This window comes from Copidosoma floridanum, unplaced genomic scaffold, assembly GCF_036245765.1.
Source record: "Copidosoma floridanum isolate Cflo_tuat_1 unplaced genomic scaffold, Cflo_Japanese_pri ptg000026l, whole genome shotgun sequence".
Lineage (NCBI taxonomy): Eukaryota > Metazoa > Arthropoda > Insecta > Hymenoptera > Encyrtidae > Copidosoma > Copidosoma floridanum.
In genome coordinates, this window is record NW_028321903.1 from 10021497 (window position 1) to 10041903 (window position 20407).

The window sequence follows — 20407 nt, forward strand, 5'->3', positions numbered from 1 at the left end:
ATTGTATAATTACATGCTTTGACTATGGAGAGAGAGAACTTATTCTTTTCTTTTATTAGTCATGTTTAATGGGTACCTTCTCTGTGTGAGATGATTCGTTTCAATCCTTGGTTGCTGCGTAGAGCCGCCGTTAATAATCCTTTAGCTAGAGGTTATTTCTAAGTTCACTGTCATTGGAATAATTTTTTCTCTTTTCGTTTCAAAGACACGTATTCGTCAATACGTTGAAGGCGAACTCAAGGAAAATCTCTGATAATTTTAACCTTGGTGCGGAATCGCGTTTTGGCCTAAATCGTATCGACCTGCACTCTTTGCCTTACACTTCTTTGGTCAACTCCTCGCTTCGCAGCTAATCGCGAACTAAACTCTCTTCTTCTCTTCCAATTTCTTTTCCCCTCATTCTTTTCGAATTTTTCTTCCCCATTCTGAGTCTTTTCTTTTATCCTGCTCCTGTTTATCTATCCTCTTTTCTTTCTTCTCCTCTCCTCTCGTGCGTCTTCCACACTCTCCTTACCCTTTGATAGTTCTCTCTCTCCTGTTCTCTCTCTCTCCTATTTATATCAAAACGTATCACACTTGACATTCTCCCACCTCTGTGACCAATTTATCTGGCCACACATATTATTATATTCTCGTCTTTTACTGTTCTACGCATAACTGTAACGTTATTTACCCTTTCTTGTTCAGCAAGTTCAAAATTTACATTAGTGTCTCTAAGAATTCCTCTGACACTAATTTTATTTATCGTTTTATTATGTGAGTAGATTTTTGTAATACAGATCGAGTAAGGCCCTTTACTATCTTCTCTGTGCACGAATACATTTTTCCCTTCAGTTTTTTCAGGGTTGTCTTGATTTTGGAACTCTTGAGATTTACCTTTACACAATATTTCTGACCTTGTCTCTTTGTTGGAATAGATTGTATTTTTACTCTTGGGCCTTGTGGCATTCGGCTTTAATGTCGCTGTTGCAATTGCTTGTGCTTTCTGCTTACACTTCTGCTGTCTTACTCTCTTTAATGCTTTCTTACTCATTTCCATAACTTTCTCTCTTCTATTATCTATTGCATCGTCCTTTAGATATTTATATTTCATTTTTTTACTTGAGTTAATATCCTCCATCTTGCAATCCTCTTTATCATCTGTTTGTTTTCCGTCATTGATAATTTTTTGCGTAATGTTCTCTCTTGCGACCCATATGCGGGAGCTTTTCTCTAAAACTCCTCTTATACAGCTAGAGTTTTTTTTATTGGTTTTATTAAAAACTTATCGCTTAATTTCTCAGTCAGTTTTTTTTTTTTTTTTTTTTTTTTTTTTTAATGACACTTGGTACTGTTGTTTTTTCCAAAAAATAATTTTAGTGGTCTCAATAAGATTCCATGATCGTGCTCACCTTATTTCAAATTGGAATGTGAATTCTCATTCCCCAATGGTGGGAATTCTCTTATGTTGACGCATTGTCGTCAACGCAGGACGTAATGCCTAGTAGGTGAGTCAATGTCCCAACTCCTTACCTAGAAAATTACCTCCAGGACACACTGCACAAGCGATCCGCTCACTACTTCATTTGTATAGTCAAGACCATTGGTGAATGGAGTAAACTAGGAGACTGTATTAGCCTCGTCGCCGCTCACTTTGCCAGAAATCTGTATAGATTATGAGGATAAGAAATAACATTTATTTAATTTGTATCAATACATATATATATATATATATATATATTTATCATAAAGCTATGTTAGCGACTCTTTGAACAGCTAAACTCACTAGCCAAAGTACCGGTTTCGTAGCTGAAGGCTGAGTGATTTGACATTGCTTGGCTAGTGCCTTTCATACACCTTCAGAATATCGATCCTTGATGGCGGTGTGGGCAGCTTGATGACTTGCAATTTTGGTTTAATACTATTTTGGCATACAACCATGTAAATCTGATGGTTATTCTTAAGGCATACAATTTTGGATTAGAAGTGATAACTATTACGCTTACATGTAGTTATCGTGTAGCTAGTTTTAATGCGCAACAGCTCCAATACAATTTGGTTATCTGTATACATATATACCGTTAGTATTAGTTTTGCCTTCTTAAATATTATCCAACTTTTGTTTTAACCATACTGTGTGTCAAGACTTACAAAAGTGGTTGTTCAACACGTCATTTCACCGCTTGGGGTAATGTTCACTTGAGTACTGTGATGAATTACCATGTCAACTTTAAGAGTCTAAATGTTGATATAAACACGTTTGCAAGCTTATTTACGTATACACATCGATAGTCAAGCAGAAACGAGAGTTAATTTAATTGTTTTTTTACAAAAAGGTGGTTTTTTGTGAGACGCCTTTATTAAATATTATCAACATAAACATGAAATAAATAAAATGTAAATAATCAAACATATACGTGCAATCATATAACAAAAGGTTATTTATAGTTTTTGTTTTGCATAAATATTTGTATTAGTATACAAACAAGTTGATAAGAATGATCTTTCTAATGAATAAAAATTTGCCATTTACACTAAACACAAGGTGTTGCAAATATTTCATTCTGAATAAAGAGTTGTGTGAAGTTTGACAAAGTTTGCGTCCTTATTTTCATTTCAAATGACGATTCAAACATCTTGATATTTTCTAAATAAGTGCTTTTAACTATATAATACGGTGTACATTAAGTTCTTTGATTTCAATAACTAATTCCATGAATAAATAAGAAAGCGCCCTTAACTGTATAACAAAACAGGTGCTTTTAACTCTTTATCGTCAATGAATAATTTTTTGAATAAATATTCACCCTCAATTTTATTTTAGAGGACACATTGACACTTTATTTAATGTAAATAATTTTGTACGTAAACAAGCATGCACCCTTAGTTGAATGACAGAGGCTGATTGTTAACAGTCTTTATTTTGAATGACAATTGAATTTATTAAAAAACTAGTGACTTAAGCCTTATGAAAAGATGAAAGTCTGAATTTCCAAATAAATAATTTTGTGAGTAAGTAAACGAATTTCTCTTACTATAAAAGAATAGGTGCTAAGGATGCTTTGTTTTTGATATTGAAGATTGATGGAATTCGGGCAGAAGGAAGAAAGGAATGATCAATTTGCGGCCAACGAGTTTGAACTAACTTTTAATGTGTACAACAAACAGGAAGTACATCATGTATACACAGTATAGTACAAGCAATGTGTGTACATGTTTGTGTATATATAGTGTTGTAAATGTAAGTAAGTACTAAATGCGGTGGTCACTGTTGTTTCTTGTGTTTAAGATATCACTTGTACCTTAATGCATGTAGCTTGTCATACCAAACAATTTTACAAAGTCAACACATTTTCTTACAATTACATTTACACTCAGTGATCTTTTATATTTTGCATTAAGGACGTACAACATTATGCTTCACAAGATATAAAACAAAAAAAAAAGTCTTAAATATAAATATACTATACTTTGCTGGAACGTTGCTACAAAATTCATTGGGATTGCTGTTTGACTAAGTCTGAACCTTTCGTGCAAAACATTTTTTTTCAGCTGCCAATCTTCTAGTCAGAAAATTAGCTACCATCTTTTCAGTGTTAACATAGACTACCGTGATTAGCACTGAGTTTATAAAATCTTACATGAAATGATATACAGCATTAATGTGCTTTGCGCGTGGCTTACAAGCCGAAGTTTCTACCAGGTTAATAGCTGCTTTGTTGTCTATGTATAGTGTAGTTACTTTTTTAACTAAGTTTGGATCAATGTTATAAATAAGGCTGCTTAAATATACTTTTTTTTTGATGCAGTGTTGAACTGTAGTGTCAAATTAATAGATCTATTTCGGTAACGAAGTACCGTCTTCGCAGCTTTGATATGAGCTTTTGCTGGTTTTAAAAGGCGTTAAAAAAGGCTGTCTCTTCATTAAAATGTTCAACTTAAAAGTAAAAATTAATTGCAAGTCCTAGCAATATTTTTAATAAATTGTATCTCATATCTAGCCTGGTATCTTTTTATTTGTCCTTACTAATTTAGTTTTATTCTAAAGATCCATTCTGAATCTGTTGCTATTTTTCGTGTGAGTAAACCAGCGTACGAACGGGTACTATTAGCAGTGAGCGTCTTAATATTTTGTTTCATAGCTTTTAACAAGGATTAATAGTCTAATCGATTTAAGTCCCTTTCCAGGTTTTGCGTTTGGATTGTAGTTAATAATTCGCAGCATAGAAAAAAAAAAAAAAATTGTATTCTTGGATAATTTTAAAGTACGTTTTAATTTTCTTACTGGTGATATTGCCTCATCTTGGTCATCTGAACTTTTACGGATTTTTTTTTTCTATTATTCTTATCAACTTCTTTTTTTTTCTGTTCTTATTTTCCCTGCTCCTTATCGAGCTCTGCTCCTTTGTTAGATTTTAACGGTTAGTATATTAATCCCTTATTATTCGTTGTTTGATTTGTTTTAATTTATAGATGATAATATCGTCCATCTTCATGATTCTAACACTTTGGCTGATAATTATCTTTTGTATGGATGTAATAAATAATCTGTATCCTCTTAATTGTGTATTTTATTCAACAAAAATTAGTTTTTTAGATTTTTATCGAATTTTTTCTTTTTTGTTGTTGGGTTTGTGACATTCCATGTCATATACTTAATATTTATTACTTCAAAGCATAGAGTTCCGTTTTTAAATTATAAAAAGCAAAAGCTCAGCGATCTCGAACCATCGAGTGGTTTACCTGCTTCTGCAATCGCGTGACATATAACTTACTTCTTTTGAAACAAGCTACCGTCACAAAACTCAAACTACGCGTGCAACCTCAAACAATCTTATAAATTGCTCATCTTACAAAATCAATTCGTATCAGTACACCAAATCATGTGATTAATCAACAATTTTACTTTTTTTTAGTGCATATGTACACAAAAAATATCATACACAATTTTGACAGCAATTTGTACTTAATGTAAAATCAGAGAGATCAGCAGTTCTAACCATCAATTACTGTGAAATTATTGCACCACAACTGTGCTCGTGTCAATCAAAGGTAATTACGTTAAGCTCTGATTGGTCGTTCGAATCCCCAACTTAACGCGTCCTCCTTAAATGCAAGAGTATAAAAACTCCTCGCACATAACAATATTCGCCTTTTTTCTGTCATCAAGTGCTCCAAAGTAACTATTAAGGTTGTAGAGTGAGTTCTGTTGCGTCTTTTAAGCGGATGTAAGACTTAGTTCAGTGATTAAGCTACGTGTTAAAAGCTCGCATTTCAAGCAAACGTAAGAATTAGTTCGGTGACGAAGCTGTGTGAGGAAAGCTCGAACAAACCAGACCACTGTAAACTTGCCTCAATAGTAAATCAAGGAGGAGCAAGAAAGAACAAGAAAGAAAGGACCGTTGACTTGGCTTCTGATGTTCAAAGCAGAAGCCTAGTTGTTTCATCGCCACGAGTGCTCTCGTGTAGGATTAGGAACATCGTTGCGGTCAACCTTGTAAGGTCTAACGACTGCGTGCGCACAAGCAGTGGCTAACCAACGATTATGGAAGTAAGTTAACTTAAGGTAACTATAAATTATATAACATTGTAAATGCTAGTCTGGAACTTTATCATTCATACTATTTGTAAAACTAACTATTTCTGTCTTTTCTAAATTTATTGAATTATTAGATAAGACATAACTTGGTTAATGATTAAATTAATTTAATATATGATACTCTACTACCGTATGAAATAAGACATAAACTCTAACAGTAAGTCAACGCTAACTCAGTGTACACCACTCCATACATATCGCTCGGTGAAACCTAACACCACATCGCCAAGTCAACGATTTCAAAGAAAAGTATACTGTAAATAAAAGCAAATAAGGCCTTTGGGCCGATGGCTGGTTCCTAACAAACAAAAATGAAAATTTATTTGTTTGTAGAACGAATCTTCGAGTTCCGCCCTTCACTTATAGAAGTTTGGACGTAACAGATACATGAGTCATGGTAGTGCTGCCAAAAACCCTTAAATGCGGAAAAATTGATTTTTCGCCTGTTCACACTTGATATGATGTGCAATTTTTTAATACTCTCGTAGCATATCTATCCATTATATGTATACTCTGCAATCTCAACAGCTTCAGCTAACAATGACGTTGGAAGGTTTGATTTAGCTAACATACATGTAGCTTTTTCAACAATAGTCGTATTTTTCTTGCAACACTATTCTGCTGTGGTGTATATGGACACAAACTTTAAACAAACAATTTCTTAATGTTTGAAGTATTTAGGTGTATTATTATTGACAAATTTGTTGCCATTGTCAGTTCTCAGTTTTTGATACTTTTGCTTAAGATTTTAATCTGCGTTAGATTTTAAACCATATTCTTATACATTTTGAAATTTCTTTTAGAAAATAGACTCCTATGGATCAGCTGCAATCTTCCGTAAAGTTTAAAAAATATTAACATCTGACTACTAACTTTATTTCTATAGGTCAATATAGATCTATATAAAGTACATTTAATGGATGTTCTGATCTTGTAACATTTTTACTTCATGGTAGTCTTGCATGTTTTCCTTTTAGGCATACTTCTCATGGGTTAGGATTGCATTTAGGAATTCCACAGCCCACACTTATGTAATTGAATTTTAACATGTCATATCTATTTAAATGTACCAATCTTCCATGTCAATCATGACTATGAATTATGTTCACCTTATTACTTTTCGATAATAAAACTTCATCGTGAGCTATGTGCAGTTCATTCATATCTTTGTTACACAAAGTTTTAGCTACGACATCCTTGTTTTTGACAAGAATTAAGGCTTTATTTCTAATGAACTAAATTTTAAAATTAAATTTCATTATTTCATTCATCAAGTATGTAGTTTTACAATAGATTCCTATGAAGTGACATGTGTTGCGTAGCACTGAAATCAAAGAACCACTTATCTGTTATAATGTCACTGTTCATGCTCACCATCAACGCTACCGTTGTTTCATCTGATCCTGATTGTGTTTCCACGTATAGTTTGCTGTGATCAATTTTTAAATTTTCGCTACAACAACTTCTAGCTGTATGACCTTATTCATAACAAAATTATTGAAGACACTATACACTATCAAGATTTTTACTTTTATCCTCATTATCGTCAAATTTATTGTGTTTAATCCTTTTAAAAAAGCGGTATCAGAGTCTTCTGAAGCTTCAACTTTTACCTATTGCAGTGATGTAGATTTTACTCTTTAACCTGTTATATCTATTCCAAAACTGTCCAGCCCCATTATCATGGGCTTATATCTATCTAATAATCCTGTGAATAGTAGAGCTCTAATCGTCTCCCACATAAGAACCTAAACTGTTTAGTTGTTGTCTAATTACAAAAATCTTGTTCATATTGTCTTAAGTATTGTCGCAACATTAGAGACAAAATAACTTACAGATCTATGAGTAAAATTTTCATATTTCTTTAATAGTATTCTATTGTACAAAAAAATTAAAAGTTTTCTACAAATTATTTCTTTAAAAATATAATTTTATAACATTCTTATTTAATGTTGTATAGTTAATTACGATTTTATTATTGAATTACACAAATTAATCAATTGTTTTCATAATTCAAAACTTTGAAAACAATATTTTTCAGTAGCGTTTCTTATACAAATTATTAAATATTTGTTTTATGTTTATTAATTTGTCAATTTTAAAATAAATTAATAAATAATTGCTGGTGCAATTTTTCAATTTTTTTTTAAATTATGGACATTAACATGTATAAAACGGTACAGTCAATTTTATTTAAGATTCATACTTTATCATTATGTTTGCAATGTATTTTATTATTAATATGTTGATCACCCATTCTATAGAATTGAACAAATGTTTAATAATAAATAAGTTTTTTTTTTAATATCCAGCCCTTCTTTAAAATATATATTGTTAATGTTACATCCACAACGAAGAATAAGTGTGTTTTTTTTATCGTGTTGCACGTACACTACGCTTATAAAAATAAAAAAAATCAAAATAGTAAGACTACTGACTAGATGGTATTTAGTTAGTGACAAGGTCACATGACATGTCGAGAGCTGCCTGGTCTCGGCACACGCCATCCGTCCCTTTTTCTCAGATGTCTTTACAGACTTAACGGTGCATGTACTAGAATTTTTTTGTATGTGTGCATTTTCTTTTCAGTGCTTATGATCAAGAAGAGAGGGATGCTGATAACTTAAACAATGATTAGTGGTAGTACCGCCAGGTAACGCTGATGTATGAGAATACGATTTCCAGCACTCGTGTACTTATAGATAAGAGAAAATTAAGAGGAAATAGTAGGAGGGTAAAGACCAGATATAGATGTACAGATGTATGAATAAAAAAATCATGTGGATGAATGTATGCGTGTGATATTAGTGCCTGACTTCAGCAGTAGCCGTTTCAGTTATTATAGCACCAGCTGAGTCAAATCATGGGAGAAGCTAATAAAATGGAAAAAAGATAATATGGTGGAACAGTGAGGCAGACTACTGAAGTGACAAGAGAACATCAGAAGTAGTTGCGTATGAGACGCCTCCCTCCCCCCCCCATCCGAGCCAACAAGAGATCTGCATCGCCATTGCCAACGAGAGCACCTGCAGATGACACGTAGTATGATCTAAAGTAAGGACAAAGCCATTGACTTGGAATCAAAGTGCAGTGACGAAGCCGTGTAGTAAAAGATTGAAGCTCAGAGAAAAAGAAATACCACACCTACAGCTGTGATAACCTGTCCGGTTACGGTACACCCGCCCACTTTAGTATGCTGCTAGTCGACCCAGCTAGCGCTAAGATGGGTGGGTAGTACAGGTGAAGAATGCGAATGACAGAGTGGAATAGGAGGGGTACCAAGGCTTTGGCACGTCGTCCCTGGGACTACTGGAGGTAATTGACCTTGAAAGTACATATACAAGGACGTAAGAATCACGGTAGCTAATGCCCACTGATATAAATGAAAGTAAAACTAAAGCTAGGAGCATTAACTTGCGTATATACAGGGTAGTGCGAATTGAATTAAATTGAATTAAATTAGTTAAGTATTCTAGGTACTGTTACGTGGGAATTGTGGAGTTTCGGGGTGTAAGGGGATTGAATACACCTGGAAGAAAGTATATGTTCGTTTATTAGAGTCTCAAAGCGAGAGCAGTCGCGTGCGTGGCGTTAGGTTCGGCGGCTGATCGGAGAGAGGGAGAGAGCGGGAGAGCCGATAACGCTCGGGCCCGCCACCGAAAGGTGATCATCATACTCTGTATCCGCTGCTCATGCGCCGTGAGAGGTGAGTCTTGGGCGCGAACTTACAAAGGTTCTAGATACTGTACGTCACAGTACTTCTAACACATTTGCTATTCTTAAGTGGACAAAAATCAATAAATAAACAAAATAAAAAATAGAAAATAAGGACATGTAATTAAAAAAATTAAAAATACAACGCAATACAGTTCATAGTAGCAATAAAAATATCAATAATAATGAAAATAAGCGTATGAGCAATAACAGTAGTGACAACAATAGAAATATGCAGGCCAGTCAAAAATTTGAGAAAATTAAATCATTACATAATAACTAGAAAAACTGTTCATTAGGTTCCACGAACGCATATTTAAAGTAAAAATTTAATAAGTCTATTTTTATAACAAGGCATTATTACTTCTCACGGCTTTTCTGAAAGTCCACTTAACAGCCAAGTCTAATAAATATAAAATAAGTATCTGCATAATTTTGTCCTATCCCAGACTGGTAAGGTCATACGGCAAGCTTTTTTTTTAAATCATGCAATCTGATATCCAAAAGCAGATATCAGTTTAGCCGTACGTAGCACATTATAGAAAATACCGTAAATGTAAGATGTTAGATCATCTGCACACATATATAATTTTTTTGTACTGACGGTGCATTATTTGCATACATAAAAAATAAGAGTGGACCAAAAATACTATCTGGTGGCATTCCTGATTCATGAGTTAATAGGATTGATTAGCTTTCTTATCTATCTACAGCAACAAAAACAATTTTCAACTGTCCATTAGCAGTCCTCAATATATCGTCAATCACCTCCACGTAAAACAAAAACTGTGTGAGTGTTGTAACATTTTCTAAACCTACACTGAAATGGATCCCGATAATCAACACATTGAATGTATTCATTGATCTGCTCCGTGGCTAATATCTTACTAATCTTCGCAGATGTTGATATGATGGTAGTTGCTTGCATACGTCCTGTATTAGTTGATTGACAAATTTTTGGAAGTAACGCGTACAAAAGCCTTTTTTAATTCATTAGGAAACTGACATAACTACATTAAAAAATTTATAATGTGCTTCAGTATAGGGAGTATAGTGAGAATATTTTTTTTTTATACACCTGAGTAAGACACTATAAAGCCCAAGCGCGTTTGTTTTACCATTATAAATTGTCCTTACACCGTTTTTAGCAAATACATGAGCAAAATAGAAGCACCGATCCAGAGCCACATATGTAGTTGGGCATAAATCATTGAACTGCACAGCATTTTTCTTGCCAGTACAATAAAGATTAATTTTGTCACAGCTAGCAAAAATTGTAAATGTTTTCTTACTTCTGGGAGTGGCACTCTGGGAGTATTGCATTCAACCCTTCATATTTTGGAAGCATTTCGAGAACTCTGCAACTTACTCGTATAATAGGCAGAGATAGCCTTGCGAGTCACTTGTTGATCTTATTTCTAAGCTGTTTGTATGTTAAATGATCTGAAACTCGCACATATTGTCTGTAAGTACTCCAGACTCTATTACAAAATTTATCAGCTGGTGTAAATCGTAAGTCAGCCAAGCTGATAATTTCCTTCCTGATTTAACCACGTGATATGGGTCAAGAGCATCGTAGATACAAGTTATCGTGTTCACATAGAAATTTATCTTATTGTTTACATTATTTATAATATGTATACTGGTCCAATTTTCACCAATTAATTATAACTAGCTGCTGACGTAGAAGGACTGATCTACGTTCTGGCTTTACCTCGATCACGCAGAAGCGCATCATTTTATTAGCCACTGGATACAAATAAACTAATCTGATTTCGTGAGATGTCCCAGGACCAAGATTCTGCGTAGTGACGCATTTTATAATTTCTTTTTTTTTCTATGTCAACTGGCATGTCATGGATAATGAGACGTAGCCGCATCTTCTCATCTGATATCATCTTTGGCCCTGCTTGTAAAAATTTAGGGTACTATAAAAAGTCTACGGCGTCAGTCTACTGCTCTCCAGTATTAAAATTAAATTAAACCTTTCTAGAGTCACGTGACTTTTTACTGGGGCAATTAAAAAATTAAAGTTTTTAAACGTTACATTTATAACTTTTTTTGCCGATTAAAGATTCCAAAGACAAAACCATAGATTTTTAGGTGGTTAATGACTAAAAAGCTCGATAATTTTTTAAAACCCATTCGAATTTTCAAATGGCAACTGTGCATCCAAACAGTATTAATAAACAAAAGTCAGCTAGACATAAACATAAACTTTTCTAAGGAGCAAGTAGATTTATAAGTTTTCTAGTAGGTAAGTAAAACTATATCCATACAAAAAAGGTCTGACAACAAATAGAAATATAATCAAAAACTTTGAAAATAGTGTTTTACAATTTTTAAACAATTAATAATATGCTTATGTTATAACTTTTTTTTTGCCATCAGTATTTATTGATTGTTGCTTCTTTTAACATTTCAATGAATATTGTATGAGTAATGTTTGTCATGCACTCGTAAACGGTAAATCTTTCATTCAAACGACGCAGAAAACTATGACAATGGAATGCATTTCGGTTATGTTAAAATAAATGCGATATTTTGAGTGCTGGGGAGTCACTAAATGGTAAAGCAAGTAATACATCGAGTATTTGTCATGATGTTTGTCATCAGCGATCCAAAAAAAACCCTGAGTACTAAATTTAAAACTAATAACTTAGTATCTGGAATTTTTTCAGATTTTTGGCCATTGGCCACTGTTCTATGTCATTGAAACGCCATACTTAGATACTATGTTGCTTATAAGGAAGATTAAATTGAGTATTGGTCCAAGTAACTAAATAAAGAGTATGTGGGTATTTAAATATAGTACACAATTTTACTCACTTTTAGATAGAGTCAGTTTCCTGCCGTACGTCTATTTTTTTAAATTGGAACCTTTTTTTGGAGAGAGGATGAACCAAGTAAGTAAATGAAATGGTTTTGTATGATGGATACACTCGCCGCCTATGGATTAAAATCCTTCTTATCGCAAGTTTAATTAAAAAATTGGATGCGTATAAGAGTTATTACTACTATATAATCATGAAGGCCTCTGAGATGACGAGATTCGATCACTTTTATAGTAGTATGGCTTACTTTAAATGAATATGATAAGCAACTTTATCAGTAGAAGCCTCAGATAGGAGCAACAATAGCTTTATATACTTATTTATGTATAATAGAGAACTTGCATGTTCTCCGATTCAATTTTTTTTTCAATTGCTGAAAATGCCCCGAGTAAACTTGCCAAACAGCTTTTACTTTAAGGCTTTGAAATACATACTATAATTTATTGAAATTTCTTACCTAATCTAAATTGGTGTCACGTGATCATGATGTAGAAACTTCTGAATTATGTGGGTTCGTTCATTATGTAATCATGATCTTTGAAATTGAATAAACTGCTACAGAAAGCAGAAACTAGCTGTGTCGTCTGCTTGTTTATCTAAATGATTTGATAGAAGGTATAAGTAAGATTATACGTACAACTGTCAACTAATGAATGATTGAAAAATTAACGAAAAAAAAGTTAATTCTAATTCTAACAGGTACAAGTACTGTTTTGTGCCAGGATGTGCAAATACTACAGCAAAGAATCAATTAAAGATTTTTTAAGTCGTCCTAATCAATCCAATAAAAAGAATACTTTGGTGCGATGCTGTAAGTTATCCAGAAAAAAAAATTGACAAAAATTAGTCACTGTTGTAAGGATCACTTTGATGAACGTATGAAAGCACAAGTATTTGGAAAGAAATTTTTGGATTTTCTGACTATCCATAGTTACAGTAACACTTAACCTTTTCTCAAACTTAGTTGCAAAATGATTTACAATACTTCATGGTACAGTAAATTTGTATAAACTTGAATTAATCTAATATGCTAAAATACGACAAAACCTTTGAATTTTTACGCAACGCATTTCCATGATTCCATAGCACTCGTTAGAATGAATGAAATTTAACATCATATCTAAATCTACTTTTGGGAGATTTTCGGATGTTCCTTTAATAAATTCTGGATTCATGGTAACTTTAGTACTGATAAGTTCGCCAGTGTCAACAACTCTCTCAGTAAACAAAAACAGTATGTTGTCTACTTCGAATGAAGCGTGTTCCAACGAAGAACAATGACGTCTCAAAGCACGTTATCAATCGCAAGTCGACTAAATCTTAATAATTCAGATGTTCTTACGTCATTGTCACGTGATATTGATTCGAATAAGAGCTTGAATAACCTGTTCAAAAAATATTTAATTCCTTGATCTATGCAATATTTATTTATGATATTATAACTCATACATGTTTAATTGACATTACGCTAGCAATACCAAGTATTAACTGACTGAATCCTGCTGCATGCAAGTTGTTTATTTTTCTGCTGTTATAGCCACTGAGTGAAGTGGAGTGAGTAAAGCATACTGATTGTCGTAAATAATTTAAAATTTACCAAACATCTTCTTTCTCAAGAACAAAGTATAAAATGCCATGCTTTAGGAATAACACTCGTTTTCCATGGGTTGTAGAGCACTTTTTCAAATTATAAAAAACGTACCTATCTATTAGAAATAGTCCTAAAGCAATTGCACTGAAAACTTTTCAGTAATTTTATTTTATAAGTTTTTACTGTTTTAAAATAAATTTTTCGAGGTACCTTCAGAAAAGAAACTAATGTTTAATGAATAAGGAATTAAGCGTACAACTTTTAACGAAAAATTAGCCCTGATACTTGATTCTAGTACTTTTACTGTTGTAATGATTAAGTTTGAAAAGAAGCTTTTTTAACGAATAATTCGTTTTTTTTAATAAATTGCAACGCATGAATCTTCAAAAAAAAAAAAAAAAAAAGTCATAGACACCCATCAGATTCTATAGTTTATTAAACCCTCACATTAAAACTAGGATCTGAGGGCTTCAACATGCGTGATTAAATTCAAGTTTCCACTAGCACCTCCCCTCGTGAGAGATTAAAAAATGTTATTTTCTTCACGTTCTCACATTCTCACATTTATTGAAAGATACATGATGGTCAACAAATAATTACTTAACTACAGCTTGGGGAGACATTCTTGAAAATCTTATTTTTCACACCAAAATTTCTACTTAGCGAACATGATAAGTAATATTATACCTAGGATAAACTTTTATTGATTATAGAATTAACTTACTTATCTTTGTGTTGTATTTCTTAAATCTTTTGTTACCTTTTTTTTCACAAAAACTGTAAGTAAAGTTATAATACGTGCACCTCTTTCATTGCAGAGGTTGTAAGGACGCGGTTACGAGAAGAGGGAAACAAGTATCTTGGTTTTTGGCAAACGACAAGTACAATAATGGCAGAGGAGGGTACAAGAGGGCTGTACCGTGGCTTAACGACCCAGCTGTTACGCCAAATACCTAATACAGCAATTATGATGGCCACATACGAGGCTGTTGTCTACATTCTTACAAATCACTTTCAGCCAGTTTCCATGAAAGCTAGTATTTCTAACAATGGTAGCACTGTTGATGTAATAAGCAATGAAAATACCGTTGCGATGAGGACTGCGCCTACGCAGTTTTATAGCAAATCTAAGACTAAAAGCGATCTGTCCTAAAGTTCAATGACGACTCCTAACTAGAAAAAAAATTACCACCTTAATCATCAAACTAAGACACCCATACCTGCAACTTCTTTCTTGTATGTTATAACTTCCCTTTCCCTAAAGAGTACGCTGGATCGTCTCGGTCAGAAAGTGTTCCAAACACATTTATGGATCTTTATTTATCCAGATTTTGTTCAAACCAGCTGTTGTTATTTCTGTCCTTAATATAATAATTACTATAATTGTTGTGACTATTATTAATATTAGTATTATTATTAATATTATTTTTTTTGTAATTATTGTAATTATTACTACTATATTTTTAATGGTATATAAAACCTCAAAAACTGTTTATGATATGGACCCTGGTAGTTCTCCTTCAGCAAATTTTTCAGCAAAAGTTACTGTAATTAGTTTAAGGAGCTGCCACACCAGATGTAGTGAGGAGTGCAAAAGGAAGGTATGATTTTTTGTTCCGTTTACATATGCGCGTTCACATCTTATTCTAAAACTCCGTAGCTTTAATTAATCTTTAGGCTCATAATTTACCAATTGATTTGATAAAATATTCTCCATGGTCTCAAATTTTTTTGAAGTCTGTTGATTTTATCATAATTTCATAGTGAAAGAATTGTTTTTTATGCTTTTTTTGTGAAAGACCATGTTAAAAGTATAAAATTTGTTTTATTAACTTATAGTTTCAGAGAAAACCATAAGTCTTAAAATATTACAAAAATGTAAAGATCACTTCATTGACCTATAATATGTATATATACATAGCAAGGATTAAATAAAAATGTTTTGGTGCAGTACCTTCTTAATTCAGTAAAGCTTTGTGTCTCTCATAGAAATGTTGAAATGAATCGTTCAATAGGGCTAACAGTGTGATATTAGGTAAAGGAGAGAAAGCTGGCAAGATATTTTCTCGTTTTAACTAAGTCTTATAAGTGCACTGAGTTTCCTGGTTAAAAAAAGACTATAAAAAAGTTTTCTCAGCTGCTTATTTTTTGCAAGTAAGATTACCGCTGTGCACTTTTAATAAGACTGTCTGAACCTTTTAATCAATTAAGCATAAGCTTGGTGTCAGTCTTGCATAAGAAACTGACGCACCTATTCATCTGCTACATGAAAATCTGCTACAAATTTGTAAAAGCACAAGCATGAATATTTTGCAGTGCAATTGCACAAATCTGTATTCTCAGGGGATGCTCCCTAACTCTAAAGTACCTGTTACATACCATACGGAGACTCTAACTAGATAAAAATAATAAAATTGATTTTACCATATTTAAAATAAAACATTATTCAATCTTTCTATTGAATTCGTTCTGATTTACTACGCATAATAAATTGTGTTTTTTTTAAAAAAGGACAGTACAAATTTTTCTTTACAGTGGGATGAAGTTATAACAAAGAGTTGTAAACACTTGAAAAATGTTTTCTTGTTTCCCAAATTGTAGATACATTTTTTCAATCTTCTTTAGCCGCAAAAAAATTTTCAAACGTTACAAAGCTTCAGAAAAAATTCACGTTTGGTCAAATATTAGCCAGGGCAATCAAAAGATCCCAAACTCTATTTTGCTTAGTCAATATTTAACTTAAGTTGAGCTCGCGTTTATCTAAACTGTACCTTACAGATGGCCAGAGCTTAGCTTAAGTGATATAATAATAAAAATAACAATAATGGCAATTTATGTAATAAAAAAAAGCAGGGGGTATTAATGGATGATGGGACCCACGGTAAGAACGAAGTTCTTTAAACATAAGATGGGTATAGACACAATTTTTCAGGTAACAAGGGGGTCGCCAGACCCATAGGAAGAACGAAGCTCTGTAAACGTTAGTACTGCATTTATGTTGTTTACTAAAACAAAAACTTGAAAAACGAATGAAAAAAAAAAAACAATAAGTAGTTTAGTACTCACGATGGTTAAACTCCGTGAGTACTGTATTTATGCACGACGTTCTTTTTTTATTTTCATATTTAATCTTTTTTTTTTCATTTTCTTTTTTATTTCATTTTTTTATCATTCCATTTTATTTCTTCATTTCTTTTGTAATTTTATTTCATGTTATATTTCATTTCATCAATTTAAAAAAAAATTTTTTTTGTCATTTATTTTTTTGCGATTTTATAGCCCATTAATACAAGTTTTGTTTTATTTTTATACAATTACTCAATGACATTGTGCCATTATTTTATTATCAATCTAAAAATAAGTGCCCATAAAAACCATTAAAATGATATGAAACTCAAAATATATTCATATAATGATAATACATAATTCATTTATAATTGATTGAATGAATTACTTTATTCATGTAATTATGTGATAATGTAACATAATTTGTTTGTCGAATTCAGAATAAGCGCCTTTAAAAACCATTGATATGTTCTTCAATTGATACGTTCTTCAACTTTATTCTACATGTTCATTTTAATTTTTTTTTTTTTTTTTTTTTAGATGTATTATTTAGAAAACAAATACATAATTTATAAAACAAATACGTAATTGAATGTATTATCGGTGAATACATTAAAAAATGGAATGTTATAGTTACGAATCGCACCATAAGTACAAGAAACCGAGTTTCTATAGCCGGCAGCGCTCGTTTGTAGAGTGGGTAAGGTACTGGACTCATATGCCGGAGGTCGAGAGTTCAGTTCTCTCGATTGAAAAATGTGAGGGGGAATGGTGGGCAAAGGTGTGCAGAAGTGTAACACGACACGGTTGGCAGATATATATATAGTGGGGAGAGGGAAAGTGTGTAGAGAACAGTTGGTGAGGGGGACGGGGTAAGGGGGGAAACTTGGGAGGAAGAGACTTAGGGTAAACCACTTTCGTTTCCAAAAAAAAAAAATCTGTCGGTTTTAAAATTCCAGCCCCCCGAGTAATGCGACATAAAGAACTTCGTTCTAAAAAAATTTCGGGGTCAATATAAATTCACATAAACGTATGAAACATGAAAAAGATGTAAGCATCAACACACGAACTGCCACTTTTACAGTCACTGCGATAGCACGTGCTGCAGAGAGAGAGAGTGTATGTATAGTTTAGTCAAACTATACATATAGCTTACCAATATATAAAGCAAAGTCACTAAAACCGTTGTAATCGCTAACCACGAAAACTACTGCACTGATTTTGCTGAAATTTTGCATACTGATTCTTGACACTTCCTAGATGGTCTTAGTATAGTTTTTATCTTGAAAAATTTAATAATAATAGCAATAAATCAGCTCAAAATTTTGCAACAATACGCCAGCTTTTTACTTCAGTTTAGTAGAGTTCACTAGGTGGCGTTGACAAAAAATCAAGGCTACCTGTAACAGAATTAGGAAAGTGTAATTATAATACGCCGGAAAGTCTCGGAAATTTCTGCAGTCATCTACTGGCAGTTCATCGAGCTGCATCGAGAATGTAGATGATAGTCGTGCTGCTGGGTAACCCGGTTACCGACGACACTCTTTTCTAATGGGCAAGTGACCTAGGTCTACATCCACCCTGAATCTCCAGGATTGACGAGTGCCACCAACAAAAAATCATTCTAACCGATAACGTCTCCGGAGGAACACCAGGAGACGTATCTAGCCAGAGCACAACTTGCTCCAAGACTTTAGAGTTCTGTGGCTGTTCCATCATTCCGCCTGGTGCCGTCAGAGAATTTCTGGCTACAAATATAAGCCCGGAAAGACAGCCTTGAGGGGCACGGGCAGCCAAAACGGCTACCTTCTCAGTGGTCGTGTCCCCAACGGTACACCCACATTTTCCTGACTAACGATGAGTGGTTGGTTATCCGGGGAATGACCCGAAGACGAGATATTCTTTGGTCAGTGGCGTACCTCCTTCCATCACAGTCTCCGTACATAGAGACTTTGAGGGTAAAAGTTAAGCTACCCGCAGCCAGCTCTTCATCATCAGAAATAATAATAAGGAATAGCTGGAAGTTTCAGCTCTGGCTCTTTTTAGGGCCATTATAGGTATTTACGTTTCCTACTTAACGATCAATCTCATCGGTTTTGTTAAGGGCCACCGAAGTTGAAACTTGCTTTCAAACAAATACATTTTTACTACCATTTCCGGAAGCGATTTGTGGACTTAAAGACTATTTTAACTAAAAACGGCCACTATTAAACTAAGTTAGACATTCTCTGGCAGTTATTACGAGCGGAGTTGTTCTTCGCAAGGCTGGGAACCCCGGTGACCGACGACCTTATATTACCCTCTCGACTCTAAGCATTCAACCAGGAATCACCGATCCTCTCCAAGGTCTGCGCTGGGTGAACCTAACAGCTATGAATAGAATAAAAAACTTGAGCCAACGGGACAGTCTCCAACGAGCAAGCATCACGAAATAATCTCCTCATCTTAGATCATTCAAAATAACTAAGTAGGCAAAAAAAGGTGCTTTAGACACCAACGTCTTCGACGTTATACCAGGAGACGTTGGGAAAGATCTCTACAACTAGCTTCAAAACTTCGGACTTTGTAATTTTTCTCACAATCAGTCTGAAGCTTCCACAGCAGGCCAGAGAAGATCACCCTGAGGTATCCAGGCAGTCACAATTGCTCATAACTTCAGTCAATAAAGAGTTTACTTAAGAAGCTCACCGGTCTTTTTAGGGCTATTGGACGTCTAACTACCTTGCCAACAAATATATTAGAACTTAACAAAGTTGACAGAAAACAGCTTTTAGGGGTCACAAAAATTTTAAGCATGCCAAAAGTCGCAAGAGGGTGAATTGGAAGGAAAACTTTAAATGTATCTGATAAATACAATTTTAGGCGTCAAGAAACTAACGTAGAAAATTTATCGAAATTGGAACAGCAGCATCAAAATCGACAAATAAAGAATCCATTACGTGGAAGATCAGCTTTTTATTGTACCCTTAAAGTAGTCTCTCTAATCTTTAAAGATCTAAATTTAGATTTTTGAATAAGTAGAAAATGTATTTGTATTTTTAAGGCAATAAAAAATGTAGAGTTTAAGCTGTAGGACTTTGTTGCTCTGGTAATAAAGTTGTGAGATAAGAGAGAAAATTTTTTTTTTAATTTATATTTTTTGGGAATTTTAAATCCTAACAGCTTTTAAAAATAGGCCTTTTCGTAAATTATACGAGAGAAACTACAAATCAACGGCTCCTTATGGCCAACGATTATTTTGTGGCATAAGAAACGCACGATACTTTTAAGCATAATTACATTTTCTTTATTTTTACAGCTTATTATTTGACCAAAAAAACTGTACGGATTCCGAACAAATATGTTTTTAATAAGAAGATTTTCAGACGTCGTGTGGTATGAAAAGAAGCTACTAGCTGCGTATAATCTGGAAGTCAAGAGATCCGTCGAGTATTTCGGTGCGCAGAATAGCTGTGTGCGGCAATGTCTATAAATTATATACAACCGTAACGATAGAAAAAAGTGTCGAAAAAAATTATGATAACGCTTCTTTCGGTCGTACTCTCTTCCACTTAAAGCGGGTAATGCGTGAGAAGGAACTTCATTTGAAAAAAAAAAAAAAAAATTCATTATACATTATAATCT

General features: G+C 33.4%; 1 protein-coding gene across 6 annotated transcripts in view; it reads left to right on the forward strand.

Moving 5' to 3' along the window:
- The window catches only part of Rim2 (replication in mitochondria 2), a 430077-nt gene extending 414972 nt beyond the window's left edge, over positions 1 to 15105 (forward strand). For all 6 annotated transcript variants that reach the window (XM_089595618.1, XM_089595619.1, XM_089595617.1 and 3 more), the window contains one exon: positions 14536 to 15105. In XM_089595618.1, the coding sequence (XP_089451744.1) occupies positions 14536 to 14870 (335 nt within the window). In that variant the 3' untranslated portion in view covers positions 14871 to 15105. The remainder of the gene's footprint in view (positions 1 to 14535) is intronic.
- The last annotated feature ends 5302 nt before the right edge of the window (positions 15106 to 20407 follow it).